The 24,755-nt window shown below is 39.9% G+C and overlaps 2 protein-coding genes across 2 annotated transcripts in view; one reads left to right on the top strand and one right to left on the bottom strand.

The window, feature by feature from the left end:
• Positions 1–18,915, top strand: part of RAD9B (RAD9 checkpoint clamp component B) — a gene marked incomplete at its 3' end in the record, with an annotated part of 35,103 nt that extends 16,188 nt beyond the window's left edge. Inside the window, 7 exon segments of the mRNA XM_080821208.1 lie at positions 1,504–1,610; positions 6,314–6,420; positions 6,503–6,567; positions 7,114–7,236; positions 9,961–10,210; positions 18,809–18,901; positions 18,904–18,915. Of these exon segments, the coding sequence (XP_080677334.1) occupies positions 1,504–1,610; positions 6,314–6,420; positions 6,503–6,567; positions 7,114–7,236; positions 9,961–10,210; positions 18,809–18,901; positions 18,904–18,915 (757 nt within the window).
• Positions 18,916–21,704: 2,789 nt separating this feature from the next.
• PPTC7 (protein phosphatase targeting COQ7) overlaps positions 21,705–24,755 on the bottom strand; it is a 39,529-nt gene continuing 36,478 nt past the window's right edge. Inside the window, exon 6 of the mRNA XM_080821066.1 lies at positions 21,705–24,702. Within this exon, the coding sequence (XP_080677192.1) occupies positions 24,644–24,702 (59 nt within the window). The 3' untranslated portion in view covers positions 21,705–24,643. The remainder of the gene's footprint in view (positions 24,703–24,755) is intronic.

Below are 24,755 nucleotides of genomic sequence, written 5' to 3'. Positions count from 1 at the left end.
TAGGAAGGCATGAGTACCAGGAGGTGGGGATCACTGGGGGCCACCTTATAGGCTTAACACAGAGTCCTAGAAATGAAATCACTGGGTCAAAGGCTTACCAAATTTTAAATTTGCATACATACTGACTACCAAATTACTATCTTAAATGTTGTGCCCATTTACATTCCCACCAGAAGTGTCAGGGAGTCCTTTCAAGTAACGTGTATTATCAGTCTTTAAAATTTTCGTTAACTTGACAGGTAGAAAATTGAATTATTAGATGTCCATTTTGTTGTGTTGGTTCCTTGGGAGCTTGAACATCTTTTCATATACTTATTAGTGATTGTATTTTTCTTCCTTTTTGAATTGCACATTTATGTTGTAATTTTTTTGTATCAGGTTGTTTGGTATCTTATAAAATACCACCCCCGTAACACTGGAAAAGCTCCTAGATGAATTTGGTAGGTGTTCCTGACATTTTGGCCTCAAGAAACACTGCTGAGCTAATGTCTAGCATCAGGTTAACATCAATATTACATACATTCTAAGAATCTCATTTTTATCTGACAACACTTGAGTTTCATAAGTAGCCCAGATCTTGTAATAAAGATAAGCTAATTAAAAATGGGCATGGGGTGCCTGCGTGGTTCAGTCGTTGGGCATCTGCCTTTGGCTCAGGTTGTGATCTCAGGGTCCTGGGATCTGGCCCCGCATCGCGCTCTTCACTCGGCGGGGAGCCTGCTTCTCGCTCTCCCACTCCTTTGTGTTCCCTCTCTCGCTGTGTCTCTCTCTGTCAAATAAATAAAAATAAAATCCTTTAAAAAATGGGCACAGGATTTGAATGGATCATTTGCCAAAGAAGATATACAAATGGTTGAAAAGCACGTGAAAATGCGCTCAACTTATTTAGTAGTTAGGGAAATACAAGTTAAAGAACTTTAAATCTGTGGAGTACAGTATGTGAATTCTTTATCAATACAACTATTTTGAAAAAGGGAGCCCAGGATAAAAGGGCATTTGGGATGTCAAGACAACCTTGAAAGTAATAGGTAATAATCTAGGGCAAGTAACAAATGGAAAAAAAATGTAAGCGTTAGGCTGCTCATAAACCTCTACCCCTCACCCACGTCTCCAGCATGGTTCCACCCGGTTCTATCTGAACAGCAATGTTTTCTAGTACCTCTCTCAGGAGTGTGATTGCAGGCCATTAAAAATATATATGGGGTATATAAAACCATGGAATTGAAGACATTCCTTCCAGTGTCTGGCTTATTCAATAGCTTTCACATGTCTTACTAAGAATATATTTTACTATTCTCTTGGCCTTCAAGTGAATTTTAAAATATGCTGAAAATATTGCAGCTCACATAGAAAAAAGAAGATAGATTTTTGGGGGGCTAAGTTTTTAAAAAAATCTCAGCTGATTAACCTTGTTTATTTCCAGATTAAAGATCTGAGTCCCATTTAATAAGGTTCTTTCTTCTTGTTTTTCAAGCAACATAATACTTTTCATTACGTTTGTAGAGTGCTCGCTGAGGCAGTTGTTCTTTTTACATCAAGTCAAGAAGAAGTTACTCTTGCTGTTACCCCACTCAGTGTTTGCCTTAAGAGTTCCAGTGACGAACCAATGGGTAAGGACTACATCTGTCGTGGCTCTTGGATAGCATGTCACTCCCTGGGTTTCTTGATGACTGACCATACAGTGAACATTGGTGGCATAACATTTATTCTTGTCTAAAGGGCAGTAAAGGGGCGTCTGGGTGGCTCACTGGGTTAAGCCTCTGCCTTCGGCTCAGGTCATGATCCCAGGGTCCTGGGATTGAGCCCCACGTTGGGCCCCACATTGGGCTCTCTGCTCAGTGGGGAGCCTGCTTCCCCCTCTCTCTCTGCCTACCTCTGCCTGCTTGTGATCTCTTTCTCCCTGTGTAAAATAAATAAATAAAATCTTAAAAAAAAATAAAGAGCAGTAAGATGTAGAAAGATCATTAAAATTTTTAAGAGATCCAGGAAATGGAATATAATCAATAATTAAAATATTTGGCTTTGAAATTCAGGTTGTTTTAAAAATCGTTACTGAGAAGAGTATATTTTCAGTTAAGATTTTTAAGGTCTGGTTTTCATCTTTTTTTTTTTTAAGTTTATGTATTTATATTTTAGTAATCTCTACACCCGACATGGGGCTTGGACTCATGACCCCAAGATCAAGAGTTGCATGCTCTTCCAACTGAGCCAGCCAGAACCCCGTTTTTCATCTTTTATCACCCTTTGTGTTTATCATAAAGAAAAATTAAGAGGCCAGCAATCCAATTGGGATTATCTTTAATCACATGAGGAAAAGTAGTTTTGAACTAGAGATGTAAGATATTCCAGATGGCAAATACACATGGCAGAAAATCCGAATACTTCTTAAGTCAGCTCTTCCAAGAGTTACCTAGATTGAGTGGAGATAAGACGTGATTAAATTTTTTAACTTTTTTTTTTAAGATTTTATTTATTTATTTGACAGAGAGAGATCACAAGTAGGCAGAGAGGCAGGCGGAGAGAGAGAGAGAGGGAAGCAGGCTCCCCGCTGAGCAGAGAGCCCGTTGTGGGACTCGATCCCAGGACCCTGAGATCATGACCTGAGCCGAAGGCAGCAGCTTAACCCACTGAGCCACCCAGGCGCCCAAATTTTTTAACTTTTTAAAAGGAGATTTATTTTGAGAGAGAAGGAGAGTGTGAGCAAGGGGATGGGCAGGAGAGGGGAAGAGAGAGAATTTCAGGCAGACTCTTGACTGGGGAGCCTGATGCAGGGCTTAATCCCAGGACCCCAATATCATGACCCAAACCAAAATCAAGAGTTGGCTTTTCAACCAACTGAACCGTCCGGGTGTCCCTCCATGGTTTTTTTTTTTTTTTTTTTTTTTTTAATGGCTTCCATTTATGAATTCATGTGATCTTTGTAACAACTCTGTGATTTAGGTACTATTATTATGACCATTTTCTATGTGAGGCACGAAGAGACTCAGTGACTTGTCTGGTGTCACACAGTAAGTGTGGATTATCTGAACATAGGCTCCAAGGCACAGGCTAATTACCACTGTGCCGTTATTGCTTCTTTCTAGTCTTATATAACATTGTTTTTTGACACTCAGAAGGGCATGATCTAGAAAATATACGCTTGGCTAGTGAAAGGGTCTGTTTTGTGTTCCATAATGCCATCTCTGAATAAAGATGGCCATTTAGTAACCAGAAGACATTGTCCCTTGTGAGCAACTTTTTTTTTTTTTTTTAAGATTTTATTTATTTGACAGGAAGAGATCACAAGTAGGCAGAAAGGCAGGCAGAGAGAGAACGGGGAAAGCAGGCTCCCTGCCTAGCAGAGAGCCCGATGCAGGGCTTGATCCCAGGACCCTGAGATCATGACCTGAGCTGAAGGCAGAGGCTTAACCCACTGAGCCACCCAGGCGCCCCTGTGAGCAGCTTTCTTTTCTTCTTCTTCTTTTTTTTTTTTTTTGTGAGCAGCTTTCTAATGAGTAGTTATAGTTATGGTTGACTGGGAGCCCAATGTTTATTTTTGAAACTCCTCTATGCCAGTGCACTGGAAGTGACATGAGCCTCCTTGTTTGATAGGAATGATTTCTGGGGTAGTGTTTGGTCCTTAAAAATATATACTGCTTATCTTTTGTTCTTATACTTACATTAATTCATGTTCATTGGAGAAAGTAAAAACACAAAATAAGCACAAATTTTCAAAAAAGTCACCTGAAATCCCACTATCCAGAGGTAAGTTCTTTTAATAGTTTGGGACATCTTCTGTACTTCAGATCTAGTACCAGAAGATTGGTAGCGTAAAGATAATGAAATACTATGAAGCTATTAAAAGTAATTCAATTTTTAAAATGGGCAGATTGGGATGCCTGGGTGGGGCAGTCAGTTAGCATCTGACTCTTGATTTCGGTTCAGGTTGTAATCTCAGGGTGGTGGGATCGAGACCATGTCGGGCACTCAGGGCGGAGTCTGCTTAAGATTCTCTATCCCTCTGATCCTGCCTCCAGCTCTCTCTTTTTACTCTCTCTCAAATCAAGAAATAAATAAATTTTTAAAAATGGGCAGAGTACTTGAATATTCATTTTTCCAAAGAATGTATACAGATGGGCACAGACGCCTGAAAAGATGCTCAACATCACTCATCAGCAGGGAAATGCAAATCAAAACCACAAGGAAAATGTGAGGGCGATGTGGCTGAAACATCAGTCACCCCATAGACCGCCAGGATTGATTCAGCTGATCTGGCTGCTAGGCGGGTGTCCCCCTAGTGAGGGGGAACCTCACCACTCCATGTGTGTCCCTCCCAAAGCTGTGCCCTCAGAGGACAACCTTCCCAATAGGGGAGGACTATTCTTTGGTCAGGGGTATATGAATAGCTGTGCTTCCCTGCTAGGTCTTCAAGCAAACTCTCAAGGTCCATTTGCAGGAGATTGTAGGGTAGCCAAGCATCCAAGAATCCAGACATATCCAAGTGAGGTGCTGCGTGTGGTAGTCTGCCTTTCTTTAAAGAGAAAACAAAACAAAACAAAACAAAACAATGAGATATCATCTTATACCTGTCAGAATGACTAAGATAAAAAACGCAAGAAATAATGAGTGTTGGCGAAAATGTGGAGAAAAAGGAACCCTTGTGTACTGTTGGAGGGAGTGTAAATTGATGTAGCCACTGTGGAAAACAGTATAGGGGTTCCTCAAAAAATTAAAAATAGAAATATCATATGATCCAATAATTCTACTACTATGTGTTTACCCAGAGAAAATGAAAACACTGATTTGAAAAGATATATGCACCCCTCTGTTCACTGCAGTATCATTTACAATAGCCAGGATATGGAAGCAACCCAAACCCATCATAGACAAATGGATAAAGAAGATGTGGTGTATATATAATGTAATATTACTCAGTCATAAAAAAGAATGAAATCTCGCCACTTGCAACAACATGGATGGACCTAAAGGACATAATGCTAGGGGCGCCTGGGTGGCTCAGTTGGTCTGACTTTGCTCAGGTCATGATCTCAGGGTCCTGGGATAGAGCCTGCATTAGTCTCCCTGCTCAAGGGGGAGTCAGCTTGTCCTCCCTCTGCCCCCCGCCCCGACTCGTTTGCACATGCCCTTTCTCTCTCAAATAAATACTTTTTAAAAAAGAATATAATGCTAAATCCAATAAGTCAATCACAAAAAGATAGACACTTTTATGATTTCACTCATATGTGGAATTTAAGAAACAAAATAAATGAACAAAGAAAAAGAGACAAGCATTCTCTTAAATACAGAGAACAAACTAGTGGTTGACAGAGGGGGGATGGGTGAAATAGATAAAGGGATTAAGAGCAATTTATCTTTTTTTTTTTTTTTAAAGATTTTATTTATTTGACAGACATCACAGGTAGGCAGAGAGACAGGCAGAGAGAGAGGGAAGCAGGCTCCCTGCTGAGCAGAGAGTCCGATGCGGGGCTTGATCCCAGGACCCTGAGATCATGACCTGAGCTGAAGGCAAAGGCTTTAACCCACTGAGCCACCCAGGCACCCCAAGAACAATTTATCTTGATGAATACTGAGAAATATAAGAGTTGTTGAATTTTTATATTAAATACCTGAAACCAATATAACACTGTATGTGAACTACACTTCAATTAGAAAACGAGAAAAAGGAAGAAAAGTTAGTGTGTGTGTGTGTGTGTGTGTGTGTATTTCTGAGTGTGTATACCAAACATTTTTATAGTGAAAAACTCCAAATAATTTATTCTTATCTCTTATGTTTCTGTTGGTTGATGGGGCTCAGCTACACAGATTGTACTTGGAGTCTCATACAATTGCAGTTAGGTAGTGGCTGGGTCTGGAATCATCTGAATCCATCCAAGATGGCACACTGACCTGGCTGATAATTGATGCTGGGAGCACAGCTGGGCTGTTAGTCGCATATGGACACTTATGGCCTCTTCATTAGCTTGGCCTTCATATAGCATGAACTCGGCATTGTGGCCAAGTTCTCAGGGTGAGTGTTGTAGGATAGAGGAAGTGGATGGAGGATAGAGGAAGTGGAAGTTGCCAGTCTCTTAAGGCCTGGGCTCAGAAACCAGTCCCAGGTCATTTATAGCACCATATCTTAGCACTCAGAGAGCCCAACTACCCAAATTTAAGGGGAGGGGACAAAGACAAAGACCCCATTTCTCAGTGAAGGAGTGTCAAAGGATTTAATGGCTATTTTTAATCTACCACTTACAGTTATATTTTCATCTTAAAATTTAACAAGTACCCCTGGAACTAATTCTATTCCTTCTTTTCTTATAATGTTGAACAGATTTGACCAATTCTGTGTACAGTGAAATGTGTGTTGGCCCGGAAGAGTTTGACTTCTTTCAAATTGGAGTTGATACTGAAATAACATTCTGCTTCAAAGAATTGAAGGTAAACAAAAATTTGTGTCACACTTTCGCTGGTAGTTTTTTAAGTGAAGATTCCAACTATTTTTCTTCTTTTTCTCTTTCAGGGAATGCTGACATTTTCAGAAGCTACACATGCTCCTATAGCCATTCATTTTGATTTTCCTGGGAAGTAAGTCTTTGGGAACTTTTCTGAGTTCCTTCCTTCCTCCCTTCCTTCCTTTTGTTGTATATCAATAATAAAACCCTTTGGATCACTTTGAAATTAATTCGTACCTCGAGAATTCCTTAACTTTACTAGCAACACTTACCAAATGGAAATTTTGAAGGATGCCACACGTGACATTTTAAAATTGGTAATTGAAAAAGATACATTCTGCAGAGTGAAAACATTTATAAATTTGACATGGTGCTAAGTTTATTGCCTAATTAGAAAATTAAACATGGCTTAAATGAGTCTAATTTTTATGAAACTATGATATTTCATGTCAGAACTAAAATTTCAGAGATTGGGTTAGGATAGATGCACTTTTTGGAATTGGAGCTGATGATGCCTAAGGACCTTTTCAGCTCTTAGGACTGTGTTACTTTGTGTGAAAAGACAAATAGGACTTTTACTTCTACTGTCTCTTTTTACTCCTGAAGTGTCATTTTCTAATTTTCCTAATGTCCCTCAGAAAACGTGTATGATGCTTGCTTTTACTTTGCCTGTTTTTAGACCTATGGCTTTAAGTATCGATGATATGTTATTGGAAGCTAACTTCATTTTGGCTACATTAGCTGATGAGCCAAGTAGAGCATCTTCTCCGCAATCACTGTGTCTTTCACAAAAACAAAAAAGGTAAGGCCAACGTTTTAACATCTTTATTAGAGAAAGCCACTGCAATCCTATTCTGAAAGAGTTCATTGGCATTCATATGGGAAACAATGGAGGAGCAAAACATGAGAAGATCAGAAATATTGACTGAATCAGCAAGAGCTGCAGTAGGACCTAACTAGCATAGGAATATCACCAGTCACACACTAGACATTTGCTTTTTTTGTTCTGATCAGAATTTGACGGGACTGTCTAGTTTATCTTTGTTATTACCCAAATCTCATTTCCAGTTTTGGCAGTCATTTTTTAGGAGGGATACAGTGTTAAGCTTCACGGGTAAGTTTCTATTCACTGCCCAGAACTCTTTCTCGGACAAGGGGACAGAGAGCCTTTGTTTTTCTTTCTTTTGTCTCGATTACTTTTTTTTAAAATAATTTTTTAGAAGATTTTACCTATTTATTTGACAGACAGAGATCACAGGTAGGCAGAGAGAGAGGAGGAAGCAGGCTCCCTGCTCTTGATCCCAGGACTCTGGGATCATGACCTGAACTGAAGGCAGAGGCTTTAACCCACTGAGCCACCCAGGCACCACCACCCCTTTTATTTTCTTCTGGTGCAGGGTGCTTCACTGTAAAAGAAACTTAGAGGTACTATGGGAAGTTTGGAAGACAGAGAAAAGTACAAAGAAGATAAAATTGCACCACCTGGAGATAGCCACTGTTAACATTTGGCTCACTATTTTTTCTTTCAGACTTTATTTTGCATAAGGTTTTAAGAAAAGATCAGGATCATATAGGATATGTAGTTTTCTATCCTGTTTGTCTCTCACAAAATATATTGTGAATATGTTCCATTATCACTGATTATGACTTAGAAACATGATTTTTAGTAACTGTATAGAATTTTATCATATAGATGTATAATGATTTGACTTTTTTTCCTAACCCAGGCCCTGTTACTATATCACAGGTTTTTCACATGCCCACTGGGTTGCTTTACTGAAGAATTTGAATCTGTAGAGAAAATTTCTAAGTAATCATATATGTAAATTTTAGCTTTATTTTTAAAAATTTTTATTTAAATTCTAGTTAGTTAAAATAGAGTGCAATATTGGTTTCAGGAGTAGAACTCAGTGATTCATCACTTACATATAACACCTAGCGCTCATCATATCAAGTGCCCTTCTTAATGTCCATCCCCCATCTAGCCCACACCTCCCCCCACACCTTCCTCCATCGACCCTCAGTTTGTTCTCTTTTGTTAAGTCTCTTATGGTTTGGGCAGAAGACATAAACAGACATTTCTGCAAAGCAGACATCCATATGGCCAACAGACACATGAAAAAGTGCTCCCCATCACTCGGCATCAGGGAAATACAAATCAAAACCACAATGAGATACCATCTCACACCAGTCGGAATGGCTAAAATTAACAAGTCAGGAAACAACAGATGTTGGCAAGGATGCGGAGAAAGGGGAACCCTCCTACGCTGTTGGTGGGAATGCAAGCTGGTGTAGCCACTCTGGAAAACAGTTTGGAGGTTCCTCAAAAAGTTGAAAATAGAGCTACCCTACGACCCAGCAATCACACTACTGGGTATTTACCCTAAAGATACAAATGTAGTGATCCAAAGGGGCACCTGCACCCCAATGTTTATAGCAGCAATGTCCATGATAGCCAAACCATGTAAAGAGCCCAGATGTCCATCAACAGATGAGTGGATAAAGGTGATACACACACACACACACACACACACACACACACACAATGGAATATTGTGCAGCCATCAGAAATTGAAATCTTGCCATTTGCAATAACGTGGTTGGAACTAGAGGGTATTATGCTAAAAGAAGTAAGTTAATGAGAGAAGTTATCATATGATCCCACTGAAACAAGGCAGAGACTCATAGAGGAAGAAAGGAAAAAATGAAATAAGACAAAACCAGAGAGGGAGACAAACCAGAAGAGACTCTTAGGAAACAAATTGAGGGTTGCTGGAGGGGAGGGGGTTTAGGGGAGGGGGTGCCTGCATGGTGGACATTGGGGAGGGTATGTGCTATGGTGTGTGCTCTGTTTTGTGTAAGACTGATGAATCACAGACCTGTACCCCTGAAACAAATAATACATTATATGTTAATAAAAAAGTCTCTTATGGTTTGTTTCCCTCTCTCTTTTTTTCTCCCCCTCCCATATGATCTTCTGTTTTGTTTCTTAAATTTCACATAAAAGTGAAATTATATGGCATTAACCTCTGACTGATATATTACGTAGCGTAATACACTCTAGTTCTGCTTACCTGGTTGCAAATGGCAGAATTTCATTCTTCTTGATGGGTGAGTAATATTCTATTATATACACCACATCTTCTTCACTTGATCTTAGCCAGAAGGCCCAGAAGCGATACACCACATCTTCTTTATCCATTCATCAGTCGATGAACACTGGGCTCTTTTCATAGTTTGGCTATTGTTGGTAATGCTGCTATAAACATAGGGGTGCATGTACCCCTTCAAATCTGTATTTTTGTATCCTTGTGTAAATCCCTAGTAGTGCAATTGCTGGATCGTAGGGTAGTTTTATTTTCAACTTTTTTGAGGTAATTTTAAACTTTCAACAATCAGTTCTGTGTTGTTTCAATATCTTCTCTACACTAGTGTTCTCATTGTCAACCCATATTGTTTCATTAGTTACATAAAAATATACATTTCCAGGCAAAAAGTTCAGTAATTTAATCCATTAATGCTGCAGGTCAGATCTGATGTGTTCACCAAACAACAATTCAAAGACTGGTAAAAATGTAACCAGCAAGGCCCCGGATTGTATCTTGAGAAAAGCAGCAACCAAAAGGGTTTATCCTAATGAGACTCAAACAGACATCCCTGCGTTGGAAAACTGTGGCAGCCCTGTAATGAAAAGAGTGAATGGAGACATTAGTGAAGTGCCAGAAAGCAGCGTCAGCGACACGGAGGAGATGCCAGGCTCTTCATATCTGAGGAAGGTAAAGGGAAAACGTTGAGGCACGACCACGTCTCAGTCAAGAATTATCATCTGTCTCCCTTGGCAGCCTCCCTGCCCAAGCCCACCCCCATGTCCTGGAAATAGTTTCCTTACTTTTTGATAGGAGAAACCAATCTGAAATGGAGCAGCCTGACTTATGGGCTGTCAGTACAAGAGTTTAAATTGCTCTTTGAGCAACAAAGTATATTCAAGTAGATATTTGGGTCATTTGTATTAAAGAATAAATTATAATTGCTTACAGGATAATCTTTGAATACAAATGGTATGCTAAAGTCATATAATCTACTTTCTCAGATAAGTGTCCTCATTTTATTTTTCAAATTGGGTTGGGAAATCCTTTACCCATTGTAGTACAAATATAAATTTCATCCTGACAAATATTACCAGTTACTTCATAGTGGAGTCCCACTTAGTAACCTATTCTAATACCAACATTTTACTAGCTGGATGATAAGCTTTACAGAATGCTATTGTGGGGGCGCCTGGGTGGCTCAGTGGGTTAAAGCCTCTGCCTTTGGCTCAGGTCATGATCCCAGGGTCCTGGGATCGAGCCCCACATCAGCCTCTCTGCTCAGCAGGGAGTCTGCTTCCTCCTCTCTCTCTGCCAGCCTCTCTGCCTACTTGTGATCTCTGTCTGTCAGATAAATAAATAAAATCTTTAAAAAAAAAAAGAATGCTATTGTGTTAAACCTTATGATATCTATTGAATGGAAGAGAACTATGATTTATTAGAGTCTGAAGTATCTCAAATAATAAGTCCCAATTTAACATGTTTACATTAATGTTCTATTCAAGCTTGTTTTACTGTTGCTATTATTATTGGTTTCGAAATATGTTTCTTAGAAATTTGAAGGGAGAAATAGTATTTCTAAAAGTCACTATCTTGGGGTGCCTGAGTGGCTCAGTTGTTAAGCGTCTGCCTTTGGCTCAGGTCATGATCCTGGGGTCTTGAGATCGAGCCCCACATGGGGCTCCCTGCTTGGCAGGGGGCCTGCTTCTCCCTCTACCTGCCTCTCCCCCTGCTTGTATTCCCTCTCTCATGGTGTCTCTCTCTGTGTGTCAAATAAATAAATAAAATCTTTAAAAAAAAGTCATTATCTTACACTGTATAAAAGACTTTTAGGCCAGTAAAATTGGGTAGTAAATGCCATTCGTTATTCAGTTTGATGCTATGCTTATTGAATACCTACTATATGCCTAGCAGTTACAGCAGTTTTCTCTTGTGTATTACTAGCTTGGTCATAAGGTGAAAACTGAAACTTGTCTTTCATTATACAGAAGCATTTTCTCCTCCTGTGCTTTTGGTCACACATAATGTGCTTACTTTTTCAAAGGTAAAAACACAAAAACATTTTCTGACCATTTCACTTCCCTGAAGTTCACTAAGATTTCCATTTCCTCGCTAGGGAAAGTGACATTTATAAAGAACTGTAAGCTCCGTGAGCACCATTGTAGGACTCTTCTTCAACGTTCCCATCATGCCACTTCAATTCTTAAAAACAAAGCTCTATTTTTTAAAAAGATTTTATTTATTTATTTGACACAGAGAGAGAGCACGAGCAGGGGGAGCAGCAGGCAGAGGGAGAAGGAGAAGCAGGTTCCCCACCCTGCACTGAGCAAGGAGCCCGATGTGGGACTCGATCCGAGGACTCTCGGATCATGATCTGAGCCGAAGGTAGACACTTGATAGACTGAGCCACCCAGGTGCCCCAACACAGTTCTATTTTAAAGGGTATTATTTACTTTAATGTGGCAAACTCCTGCAAAACTGGAATTACAATATGGTTGTTATTTAGACCCTTTTCATCTTCCACCCAAACTATTGGGAGCCTTCCCTTGGAGCCTTCCCATGGCCTCCGTGCCTCCATTCCCCATTTTGCCCAAATTATATTTACAGTGAAGTACAGAGGTTTAGTACAGAGGGGGTAGCAAAGACTATTTACCCTAATAGCAAATTCAGGGCAATTTTCAAAAACCAAAGTAAATGTAAGCTTTCTAGTCTACTGTATTGCACCATAAACATTATGAAGAGATATGTGCATGTAATATACACTGAACAGATGCAGGTACTATCTTTAGGTCATTTCCAGCCTTAGGATCTTGACCTTGGTCCAAGCTAAATTCTTTAGAGGCAAATGAGACTATGCCTCTAGTTAAAATCAAAGCCAATACTGTATTAATTTCCTATTACTGCTAGAACAAATAGCCACAAATTTAGAGCCTTAAAACAACACCAGTTTATTGTCTTAAGGATCTGAAGGTCAGAAGTCCAAAAACGGGTCTTTATTGGGCTAAAATCTAGGTGTTGACAGGGGTATGTTCCTTTCTGGAGCCTCTAGGGAACAATCTGTTTTCTTGCCTTTCCTACTTTCTTGAGGCCACCTGCATTCTTTGGTTTGTGGTTTTCTTCCATCTTCAAAACCAGCAGTGGGGGCACCTGGGTGGCTCAGTCGGTTAAGCATCTGCCTTTGGCTCAGGTCATGATCCCAGAGTCCTATAATTGAGCCCCGCATTGGGATTTCTGCTCAGCGGGGAGCCTGCTTCTTCCTCCCCCTCTGCTCATGCTCTCTCAAATAAATAAAATCTTTTTTTTTTTAAAGATTTTATTTATTTATTTGAGAGAGAGAGAGACAGAGTAAGAGAGCATGAGAGGGGAGGTCAGAGGGAGAAGCAGACTACCCATGGAGCTGGGAGCCTGATGTGGGACTCGATCCCAGGACTCCAGGATCATGACCGGAGCCAAAGGTAGCCACACAACCAACTGAGCCACCCAGGCGCCCAATAAAATCTTTTTAAAAAGTTTAATAAAATTATGAAATGTGCTTACAAAATTAAAAAAAAAAAACACAGGCGATGGCTGGTCAAGTCTTTTTTTTTTTTTTTAAACATTAACTCCCAGAAGACTACGCTGTAAACATGATACCTTTTTTTTTTTTTTTTAAAGATTTTATCTATCTGACACACAGAGAGAGATCACAAGTAGGCAGAGAGGCAGGCAGAGAGAGAGGGGGAAGCAGGCTCCCCGCTGAGCAGAGAGCCCAACATGGGGCTCGATCCCAGGACCCCGAGATCATGACCCAAGCAGAAGGCAGACGCTTTAACCCACTGAGCCACCCAGGCGCCCCTGGTCAAGTCTTTTTCACATCACTTTACCATGACCTTTATTCTTCCTCTCCCTCCTTCACCTTAAGGATCCTTGTAATCCCATTGGGTCCACTTGGATGGTCCAAGTCTGCTGATTAGCAACTTAAATTCCATCTACTATCTTTAATTTCCCTCTTCCACATGACACAACATATTCAGAAGTTCTTGGGATTAAGATGTACACACCATTGGGGGAACATTCTATCTATCACAGCTAATTTGGGGTGTTCCATCTGAAATAGAATTCCACAGCTGCTGTCAGACTGCCACTCTGCAGAGAGCATCTTCACTCTCTGATATGTGAGAATGAGCCAGAACAGGGGTCAATCATTTATTAATTCATCCAACTACCATGGAATTCCCGTAAGTATCTGTTAAGGGTCATGTGTCTTAGATGTGGGGAATACAATGGAGAACAAAATAAACAAGAAAGATACCTAAACTTGATTATAGATTAGGGGAGAGATACACATTAAAGAAATAGTCACATGACTAAATGTGTGCTAATTTTAAAAATTGTGATGAGTTCAATAAAGGAAAAGTTCAAGATGCTTTGAGAGGATTTAAGATGTGACTGACCAAATTTAGGTCAGAAAGCCTTCTCCCTGAAACTGGTGTTTGGGCTGAGCTAGAAAGATTAAAGCAATGGAATTGGGTGCATGTACAGCATGTGCAAAGGCCCTGTGCTGGAGGAAGTGTGGTCATTTTTTTTTTTTTTAAGATTTTTTTATCTATTTCATAGAGGGAGAGAGAGATCACAAGCAAGGCAGAGAGGCAGGCAGAGAGGGGGGGAGCAGGCTCCCCGCCGAGCAGAGAGCCTGATGTGGGGCTCGATCCCAGGACCCTGGGATCATGACCTGAGCTGAAGGCAGAGGCTTAACCCTCTGAGCCACCCAGGTGCCCCAAGTGTGGTCATTTTAAGGACGTGAAGGCTAGCTGAGCAGATAGCAGAGAGCGGATAGCCAAGGGGAAACAATGGCACAGGGTGAAGTTAGAGCAGTTGTTGAGGACCAGATCATGCCTCATGAGTCCTGGAAGCCACATAAATGGTCATTTAAGTACCTTGGCATTTAAAGTTAACTGATTGAGCCACCCAGGTGCCTTGTTTTATTTAAATTAAAAAAAAATTTTTTTAGTGTCTGTTAAATACTATTTTTTAGCCTTAGTTTTAGTTTTGCAGTGAGGTTTCCCCTTCTGCCTCTGACTTTATTTTTTTTTAGGTTTTAATTCCAGTTTGTTTACAGTGTTATATTAGCTTTAGGTGTACAGTAATGATTCAACACTTCCATACCTCACCCTGTGGTCATCACTGACAAGTGTGCTCGTTAATCCCCATCACCCATTTCACTTATCCCCCGATCCCCCTCCCTTCTGGTAACCATCAGTGTGTTCTCTGTAGTTAAGAGTCTGGTTTTGTTGTTTGTTTGTTTGTTTGTTGTTTTTATAGATTTGAGAGAGACAGAGAAAGAATGAGTGGGGCAAAGAGAAGCAGAGGCAGAGGGAGAAGCAGACTCCCCACTGAGCAGGGAACCCAATGTGGGGCTTGATCCCAGGACCCTGGGATCATGACCTCAGCCAAAGGCAGATACTTAACCAACTGAGCCACCCAGACGCCCTCAGTCTATTTTTTATTTCTCTCTCTCCCTTATTTTTCTCCTGTTTTGTTTCTTAAATTCCACATGAGTGAAATCATTTGGAATTTGTCTTTCTCTGACTTACTTCGCTAAGCTTTATACTCTCTACATCTCTATCCATGTTGTTGCAAGTAGCAAGACTTCATTCTTTGTTATGGTCAAATAATACTCCATTGTATATATATATATACATCTTCTTACTCCATTTATCAATTGATGGATACGTGGGCTGCTTCTGTATTTTGACTATTGTAAATAATGCTGCTGTAAACATAGAGGTGCATGTATCACTTTGAATTAGTGTTCTTATATTCTTTGGGAAAATACCCAGTAGTGCCATTGCTGGATCATGAGATAGTTCTATTTTAACTTTTTGGGGCACCTCCCTACTGTCTTCCACAGTGGTTGCCCTAGTTTGCATTTCCACCAACAGTGCACAAGGGTTCCTTTTTCTCCACATCCTCACCAATACCTGTTGTTTCTTGTGTTGTTGATTTTAGCCATCCTGACAGGTGTGAAGTACTATTGGTAGTTTTGATTTGCAATTCCCTGATGATAAGTGATGATGAGCATCTTCATGTGTCTGTTGGCCATCTGTAAGTCTTCTTTGGAGAACTATCTGTTCATGTCTTCTATTTTTTTTTTTTCTTTTAAGATTTTATTTCTTTCAGAGAGAGAGAGAGAGTGTGTGTGTGTGCCCACACCGGGGGGAGGAGCAGGGGAAGAGGGACAAGCAGACCCTGCACAGAGCCTGACTTGGGGCTTGCTCTCACGACCCCGAGATCATGATCTGAGCTGAAATCAAGAGTGGGATGCTTTACCAACTGAGCTACCCAGGTGCCCTTTTCATCCATTTTTTAAATTGGTTTCTTTTTTGGGTGTTGGGTTCTATAAGTTCTTTATGTATGTTGGATACTAATCCTTTATTGGCTCTGTCCTTTGCAAATATCTTCTCCCATTCTGTAGGTTGCCTTTCAGTTTGTTGATTGTTCCCCTTGCTGTAGAACAGCTTTTTTTTTTGGATGTAGTCCCAATAGTTTATTTTTGCTTTTGTTTCCTTTGCCTCAGGAGACATACCAAGAAAGAAGTTGCTACAGCCAGTGTTGAAGAAGTTACTGCCTGTGTTTTCTTCTAGGATTTTTATGGTTTCAGGTCTCACATTTAGGTCTTTAATCCATTTTTAATCTATTTTTGTGTATGGTGTAAAAAGTGGTCCAGTTTCATTCTTCTGCATGTTGTTGTTCAGTCTTCCCAACTCCATTTGCTGAAGAGACATTCTTTTTCTCATTGGATAGTCTTTCTTGTTTTGTTAAAGATGAATTGACCATATAATTGTGGGTTATTTCTGAATTTTCTATCCGGTTCCATTGATCTTTGTGTATGTTTTTGTGCTAGTACCATACTGTCTTCATCACTACAGCTTTGTAATATAACTTAAAGTCTGAAATTGTGATGCCTCCAGCCTTTACTTTTCTTTTTCAAGATGGCTTTGGCTATTTGGGTTCTTTTGTGGTTCCAGATAAATTTTAGGATTGTTTTTTATAGTTCTGCCAAAATGCTGTTGGTATTTTGATAGAGTTTGCATTAAGTGTGTAGATTGCTTTGGGTGGTAAAGATATTTTAACAATATTTGTTCTTCCAGTCCATGAGTATGGAATGTCTTTCCATTTCTTTGTGTCATCTTCAATTTCTTTCATCTTTTTTATATAGTTTTCAGAGAACAGGTCTTTCATCTCTTTAGTTAGGTTTATTCCTAGGTATCTTCTTATTTTGGGTGCACTGTACAGAGTTGGATTTTTAAAAGGTAACTGAAGAACAAAGCAGCTACTGTGTGAAGAATGGGATACAGTGAGACAAGAGTGGAAGCTCAGTTGTAGCATCTGAGATGGTGATCCCTTAGAGTAGAGATGGAGGGGCGTGGCCAAAGATGACAACAACTGTGGAGGTAAAAGTAACAAGATTTGGTTATGGTTATAGAGGTTAAAGGAAAAAGAGGTTTCAGGAAGACTTAGGTTTGGAGAAACAGGTTCACTGCTCACTTAGATCACAAAGTCAGTTTTGGATATGTTAAGTTGCAGAAATCAAGTAAGTAGCAGCATATATGGATTGAAGTTCAAATTCTAACTTTGAGACTCCCTGGCATATATAGGTGGTAATTTCAGCCAGGGGTATGAATGGAATCTCCTAGGGAGAGGGTACAGAAGAGAGGACTACCATCACAGAAAGCAGTGGTTCTTAACCTGGGGCAATTATGCTCCCCAGGGGATATTGAGCAATGTCTGGACACATTTTTGGATGGTGCAGTTTGGGAAGAGGGGTGATACTTGACGTCCAGTGAGTAGAGGCGAGGGACGCTGCTCAGGGATGCTGCTGGGCACCACAGCCCCTGCAACAAAGACTCATCACCCAAAATGTCAGTAGTGCTGGGATGGAGAAACCTTAATTCAAAGGGTGGGCAGAAGAGGGCCAGCCAGCTGAGAAGTCTAAAAGCAACCAGGAGAGTGTGGCTTGAGGAAGGGATAAGAAGAAAGTGTCTGAGTATCAACTGGGATGAAGACTGAAAATGGGGGCACCTGGGTGGCTCAGTTGTTAAGTGTCTGCCTTCGGCTCAGGTCATGATCCCAGGGTCCTGGAATTGAGTCCCTTGTCGGGCTCCCTGCTCAGCAGAGAGCCTGCTTCTCCCTCTGCCTTTGCCTCTCTCTCTCTCTCTCTCATGAATAATTAAATAAAATCTTAAGAAAAAAAAGACTGAAAATGGTCATTGTCTTAAGGATGTGGTGATTTTGGGTGACCATAAGAACAGTTTGTGAAGTGGTATTTCTTATATCAGCAAGAAACAGTACTGAGGAATCAGAGAATGAGAAAATGGAGACAGTCAAGGTAGACAGCTTGACAGCAGAGGTAAGGCAATAGCTGAGGCAGGGGGCGGGATGAGATAAGGCTATTTGTATTTTTTTTTTTTTAAGATTTTGTTTATTTGACAGTCAGAGATAACAAGTAGGCAGAGAGGCAGGCAGAGAGGGGGCGGGGGAAGCAGGCTCCCTGCTGAGCACAGAGAGCCCGATTTGGGGCTCAATCCCAGGACCCTGGGATCATGACCTGAGCCAAAGGCAGGGGCTTTAATCCACTGAGCCACCCAGGCGCCCCAAGGCTATTTGTATTTTAAAGATGAGAGACACTTAATTGCTGATATTCCTTTTTTTTTTTTTTTTTTTTAAAGATTTTACTTATTTGACAGAGACAGAGCAAGAGAGGGAACACAAGCAGGGGGAGTAGGAGAGGGAGAAGCAGGCTTCCAGGCTCGGGACCCCGGGACCATGACCTGAGCCAAAGGCAGATGCCCAATGACTGAGCCACCCAGGCACCCTAAGTGCTGGTATTCCTACTCAACAGAGAAGCAGTCTGGGAGGGCCTGGGAGGCAGAGACGGGGAGGGAAGGATTGGCTGTAGCTGGGAGTGGTAGCTTCAGCTGCAGTAGGAGGGAAAGGGGAGAAGATGGATTAGTTGAGTAGGATTGCCTGCAGAGGGCCCCTGGGTCTATCATTCCCTTGGTGTGAGTTTTAATGGCTCCAGCAGAGGAGTCAGAAGATCACTGATCCCAAACTGTTCCTTTTAGGCAGGGAAGGGTTTTGTTTTAGGATGTGCTGTACCAGTCATGAAGGTTTGGTTCCATGAACCATTACCATCAAAGTTACGGAGACCACATGGACCAAGTTTCTGAAAAGGGGCTGTTACCTGGAGCATCTAATGAGCACTGACTTTCGCTCAAATGAACAGTGGAGATACTTTTTTCCCTCCAGTTTTCTTGCATGTTCTTTGGAGCAGTTTCTTCTGACCAGCAAGAACACTTCAACCACCCTTTTGACAGTCTGGCAACAGCAAGTGACACTGAAGAGGACATGAATAATGGCAGATCTTCCACATTCTAACACTTAATGATAGCTGAATTGGCCCCCCAGCCCATTTGTTAGTTCACTCGTGCCTCAAACATGTTTTCACATTTAGTCTATAGAGAAACTGTCTTGGACTTCCTTGAAATGGGAGGATGGGCTTCTGCTTTGCTAAACATCGTCATCTTGTGTAACAGCCATATCTAGAAATAGCTGCTTGTTAAGTGTACATATTTGCTTAAAACCCATTATGCTGCTTGGAGGCAGAAGTCTTCTGTGCAGGGAAAAAGCTCATTAGAGTTCTTCAATTCAACGCATGTTCACACTAGAGCTTTTAGCGTTTTCTTTACGAGTTTTATAAAGGTATTTAGACTTTTTTCAGCAGCCATTTAGAGTGCATCAATATGGCTTATAGTTCTGTGACTCGTAGGTAGCTTTTGTATTTGATTGCAAACATTTGAGTTTTGGTGCTTTGAGACATATTTAAAAGCTATGCAGCCTTTTCCCATGTAATGCCATGATTTTTTGTCCGTCGCTTTTTATATTTTGTTAAGATTTTAAGTAAAAATAATCCCTGGAAAAAAAGGTCAAGAATAAAAATATATAGCTACCCCCCTCACTTTGGAGTCTTTTAATAAATTGTGAAAGTTTATTTTACAGCCTTAAATTGTTGATTTTCACATGTGATATATACATTTTGCAGTGCGATGCAGAAAATAATTTAATGGAACTGCTGCTTAAATTATTTCTATGTTATCTGACATAGAGCAGCAACCTCCACTGCAAAAGCCTAGGTTTGGAATAAAATGAGGTAGATGATGAATGTCTCTGTTCTTTGCCCCTTCAAGAATTAGCTTCTTACCTGAACAAACAGACTAAAGAAATCTGGCACAAACCCATTATTACATAATATGATGCATGCCTCTCCCTCCCCCGAACCTCTTTACAGTCAGTTATAACCTGACAAACTCTTGACTTCCGCAATGTCTTACTGTGAAGTCTTTGTGAAACCAACAAATCACAAGGAAATGTTAACTGGCAAGCAGTTGTACTTTACATTTTGTGAGGAATTCATACACAAAGGTGGCTGAGTGAATTAGTAAACTTTAGAACTGTGAACACAGTTCTAACTAAAACCAGAATGAATTTGGCTCTTGTAGCTTAGTAATGAGTCAGAGCTACCCACAATAACCTAATAAAAACTCAAGTTCGTCCCAAAATGTTCCTCAATGAATGAAAATGGCTTTCACCAAGCTTTTTGTGGAAATTGGCAATGCCCACATAATTTCAAGTCCTTTCACACTGTAGGCTAAAGATTTACATATCTTATGCTTACAGTGATGATTAACACTGAATTTCACATATTCCTGACAGATGCAGATGATGACAAAGAGAGCATTTATACTCTGAGTAACTATAGATCTTGCAGAAGGTGAAGTTTCTGGTTCACTCACCGAAACAGGCCGAGGGTTATAGGTTGTGAGGGCACTGTCATCAGTAATTGCCTGGGTGCAGCACCAGTCTGGAAAAGATAGTTACACTATTAAATTATCTATAATTTGGGTTTTAGAATTTGCATACAGAATGTTAAGTTTAAATGACACCAGATTTTTTTGTGGCTTCATTCCATACCATTTGGAAGATGCAAAAGCCTTCTCAGTTGGGAAAACAGCTATATTTTCATTCAATTATCAGTCCATTTTGATGGAATTTTTGAGGCAGCTAAACTGATGTAGTAAACCAGCTGGTGAAAAAGAGCTGAGGGGGATAAACTAGTAAAAGAGAGAAAATGACAGCTACAAATTAAGGAGTTCCTGCTAGAATGACTAAGAGGCTTGGAAATGAGGACTTGATATAGAAACCAACAAAATGCCAAGGACTGGTGTCTTACTCTGTAACAGTTCAAATTAAGAGGAGTTACACAGGTTAGTATAAATACTATATTTATTAAATATCTTTACAGTTTATTTAAATGTATTTACAGAACTATTCCTGCATAAGTTATATTTCAGACATCCAATTCAGGTCATTGCCTCTTGGGTAAGACAAATAATGATAGTCTCAACAGAAAAAAGCAGCTCATTAGTATACACAAATTCAAAATTGTTTCAGTATTTAGCCATCTTTGCCACAAACTACCTGCTAACAGTTAAAATTTTGACACGGACACTGTCGCTTTTTAGTTGAGAAATTCAATTTTGCAAAGAATTTTTTTTAATGAATAGAATCCAAATGCTTTTCTGCTTCGTATTTTCAATTTTATAAGCAGATTTGGGGGATTTTTTTGATCTTGTGAAATTTGTTAACTGCAAAAATGTGATAGTTTCTAGGGAAATTGGATGCTGTAGCTTCTAACAAAGATAGCTGGTATAAGGTGACAAGGAACCATGAACTTACTCAAAAGTACAAACATTTACAGTTCTAGCCAATCTTGTTTACAATCTCCAAAATGCTCAAAACTGACTCCGTGAATTCCCACAATTCTGCCTTGTTACTCCATGTGGTAGGTTGGTGGTACTAAAGGTGGTCCTGAAGGCGACTGTTCTATCTGGAACAAACGCAGCTGATAGAAGAGGACACTCTCCTATCATGCAAAGCTTGAAATCTAGTTTCTACTCTAGACACAGCCCACCCCCCAGACATGCATACCTGGAATGGATTCTTTTGTGATTTAGTACCTATCAACCATGTCAAGCCAGTACAGTAATTCAGGACAAATAACTTGTTTCCCCCACCCCCATTTCTTCTTTCAGTTTTTAAGAGCCTAATGGACTCTACTGCATTATCCATTCAGTGAATTTTTTTTGTGCGCAGGCAGCTTAAGTTCACAGGAAGAAATAAGGTTCTGATATGTTTAGAGTGCACATTTTAAAACAGAATAAAATAAAAATTTCAAGCATGTGATAAAAATATTGATTTTTATAATACAGTATTGCTTTATAAATATAGATGGAAAAGCTATAAACTTTACTGGTCTTTGGTGCATCCAGAGAGGGATAAATAATTTGCCATTTGTAAATTAGAAATCCAAATTCTCTTTGTTATAAAAGTCCATTACATGAGGCAAATGTGTGTGTTTTATTCTGCTTGATTTAAAATGCAATTAACACACATCAAGTTCAGAATCAGACCCACCAAGTGGTATATCGCAGTCACACCCCACAGAGACTTGGGTTCTGTGACCTGGAAAATTCCAGTATGGGTCCAGCAGAGCCTCTAACTACTGGGAGTGGAAGGAGTGTTACTTGTTAAGCAGCACTCCAACTGCTCACCCCCCATCACTCCCTGGCAGTCATAAAATTAATTGTGCCACACACAAAGGACAGGGCAAAAAGAAAAAAGAGAGAAAATATTCTGTGTCACTAATCTATAGGCCAGGTCCAAAGTCAGTTCCATTGTGAAACTCAAATTCTTTTCCAACTATTTTCCATATCACTGACACCAACACTGTCGATTTCTAATGGTCATTTCTCAAAAAAGACAAAGTTGATTAAATGAGTCATGTAAAACATCACCAATCTAGCTTTATAAAGATTGTGTCTGATGGGTTAAATGAGAGCAAAGAAAAGCCAGTGACTTGACCAGCACCGCTCTTACAAGGAATTAAATGTAGGCATTGGAAAATTAATGCAAAATATATCCAGATCATAAGGCTACATACCTCTGACCAGAAATAATTAAAAACCCAAACAAAAGAACCGAAATTGTCAGCCCAAATATAAATGTATTCCTTCTCACGAAACCCTTCTGGATGCAACTTTCTTTACTTTTTAAATACACAGAGACTGCAAACAGTTTGTGCAAAATAAATACCCCGCCACTTGCCACTCACGCTTCCATGTTTTATCACAGCACGATGGATACTCTTGATTTAAACAGAATGTAACTCCACCCACCCCTCCCTGCCCAGTCCCCTATCTCTTCTACCAAAGAATTCTGTTTTGTCAAGTTAGGGTAGTTAAGGCATTCTGACATGTAATTAAAGGTGATTCAAAATAGATATCTAACATTATGCCAATTTAGGAATAGTAGATAAATTACTGAACGGCTTACAAATGAATAACTCATTCTTATTATAAATGAAATGCCTGTTACAAGCATGATGCATTGAAATATAGTAATGACATGTACATGGTACATGTTAAACAATTTTAAATAAAACAAAAGCTTGACAGTTACTCAAATATACAGTACAAATTCACAAAACAAAATCTTTTAAAACAAGTTGAGGTAACCTCAAACGTAAGTTTTAATGCAATAAACCAGGGAATAAGTATCTCCTTTAGAGAAAGACACTTTCCGTATTCTCCTCCAGTAGATCCTCATCAGGTTTAATTGCATTCTCATCTATACACCAATGTTACCTGACTTATATATAAAACATGGCTTTAATTTAAGGATTTCTAAGTATATATATTTTTCTACCACCAAGTTAATGAAGGAAAAAAAACTGACCCAAAAATATATATCTTTACAGCAGTTGACTTGTACACAAACCTTAAAAATAAGTTTGAGCTTGCAGATAAAGGGAAAACTGAATGCAGGGTAGTTTTATAAGGAAACTATACACTGCAAGATGGCTATTCGGAAACTGTAAACATTAAGCTTGATTCGGACCCCGAAATTTCTGTGTAGGGCAAATGCAAATGTCAGATCATCACGGGAGTTTTCCTCGTGGGCTCCTGTGCTGCTGCCACTGCCCACGGTGCTCTTTTCACACGGACTCCCTGAATTTGGTGCATGCTCTACGGAAAGCAAGGCTAGTAATGAAAGGTCTGAGAGGGAGACTAGGAGTAGCATGAACATCAAAACCCAACCAGATTCAAAGTTACAGCTGTCCACTCTCAACCTATTAGGCCTGTGGGCCTAGAGCTCCCACATAGGGATCTCCTATCAGAAAGCTGGGAGGAATTTCAGCCATAACATTAAAATTTCTAGGCTTTGAGGAGTTTTATAATCTTGGGTAATATTTCCATTGAAAAAATCTGGTAGGGAGGCTCCCCAAGGCCTCCTGCACATCAGGCCACAAGCCTATAATTTGGACTAATCAATAAACTGCCGGAACTTTCCTCATAGGAGCACAATTAAGCATCTTTTAAAAACCAGAAAAACATTTGCATCCATAGAACTAAACTAAATTTTTCTTCCAATTTTTAACGAAAAAGCTCCTGGGACGATGATTTCATAATCCAGAGCAATGTTTTAGAGCAGAATTATAAGCCCCTGAAAAATAGGAGTTTATAATGAAAACATAAAGCCACACCAATCATCATAACAAAGACTGTATAGTACACGTGTAACATTTCTTTTGATGATAATGTATGTTTCTAGTAGATGTACCATAACATACAATTTGTGTTAGACTTTTAAAATCCCTTTTACACATTGTAATTTTGAATTCACTTCACTAACATCACTCATTTTCAATACTTAAACCATTTTTAAAACATAATAGCCATTCTGGCACTGAAAACCTTCATTCCATCATAGAAAGGACAGTAAGAAGTGAAGGTCAATCTTCAAATCTTGATTCTCTTCAAAGTTGCTGGCAGATACGAGCTAGTGAACGACAGTAGTGGTTCTCCACAGAGATCTCAACCAGGTCTCAGAAAGACAGGCAAAGGCTTACATCACTGGCCATCAAGATCAGTGGCAAAGAAACAGTCCTGCCAGCAGGATCAGCACACATGGCAGGGGAGAATTTGGGAAGATGAAAGGAAAGGCCGGAGTTGACACCTAGGCGAGTCAGTCTGTATACTCAGCCACTATTGAAAGAAGGACGGTGATGTCATCAGGCTTTCCACCTAAAATGAAAATGAAAATTTGTCTTCACAGATCTTAAAAGGAAAAGTCAATT

The sequence above is a fragment of the Martes martes genome, assembly GCF_963455335.1.
Source record: "Martes martes genome assembly, chromosome: 13".
In the NCBI taxonomy this organism is placed as follows: domain Eukaryota; kingdom Metazoa; phylum Chordata; class Mammalia; order Carnivora; family Mustelidae; genus Martes; species Martes martes.
Note: the sequence above shows the minus strand (reverse complement) of the source record. Positions and strands in the feature narration are given on the sequence as shown.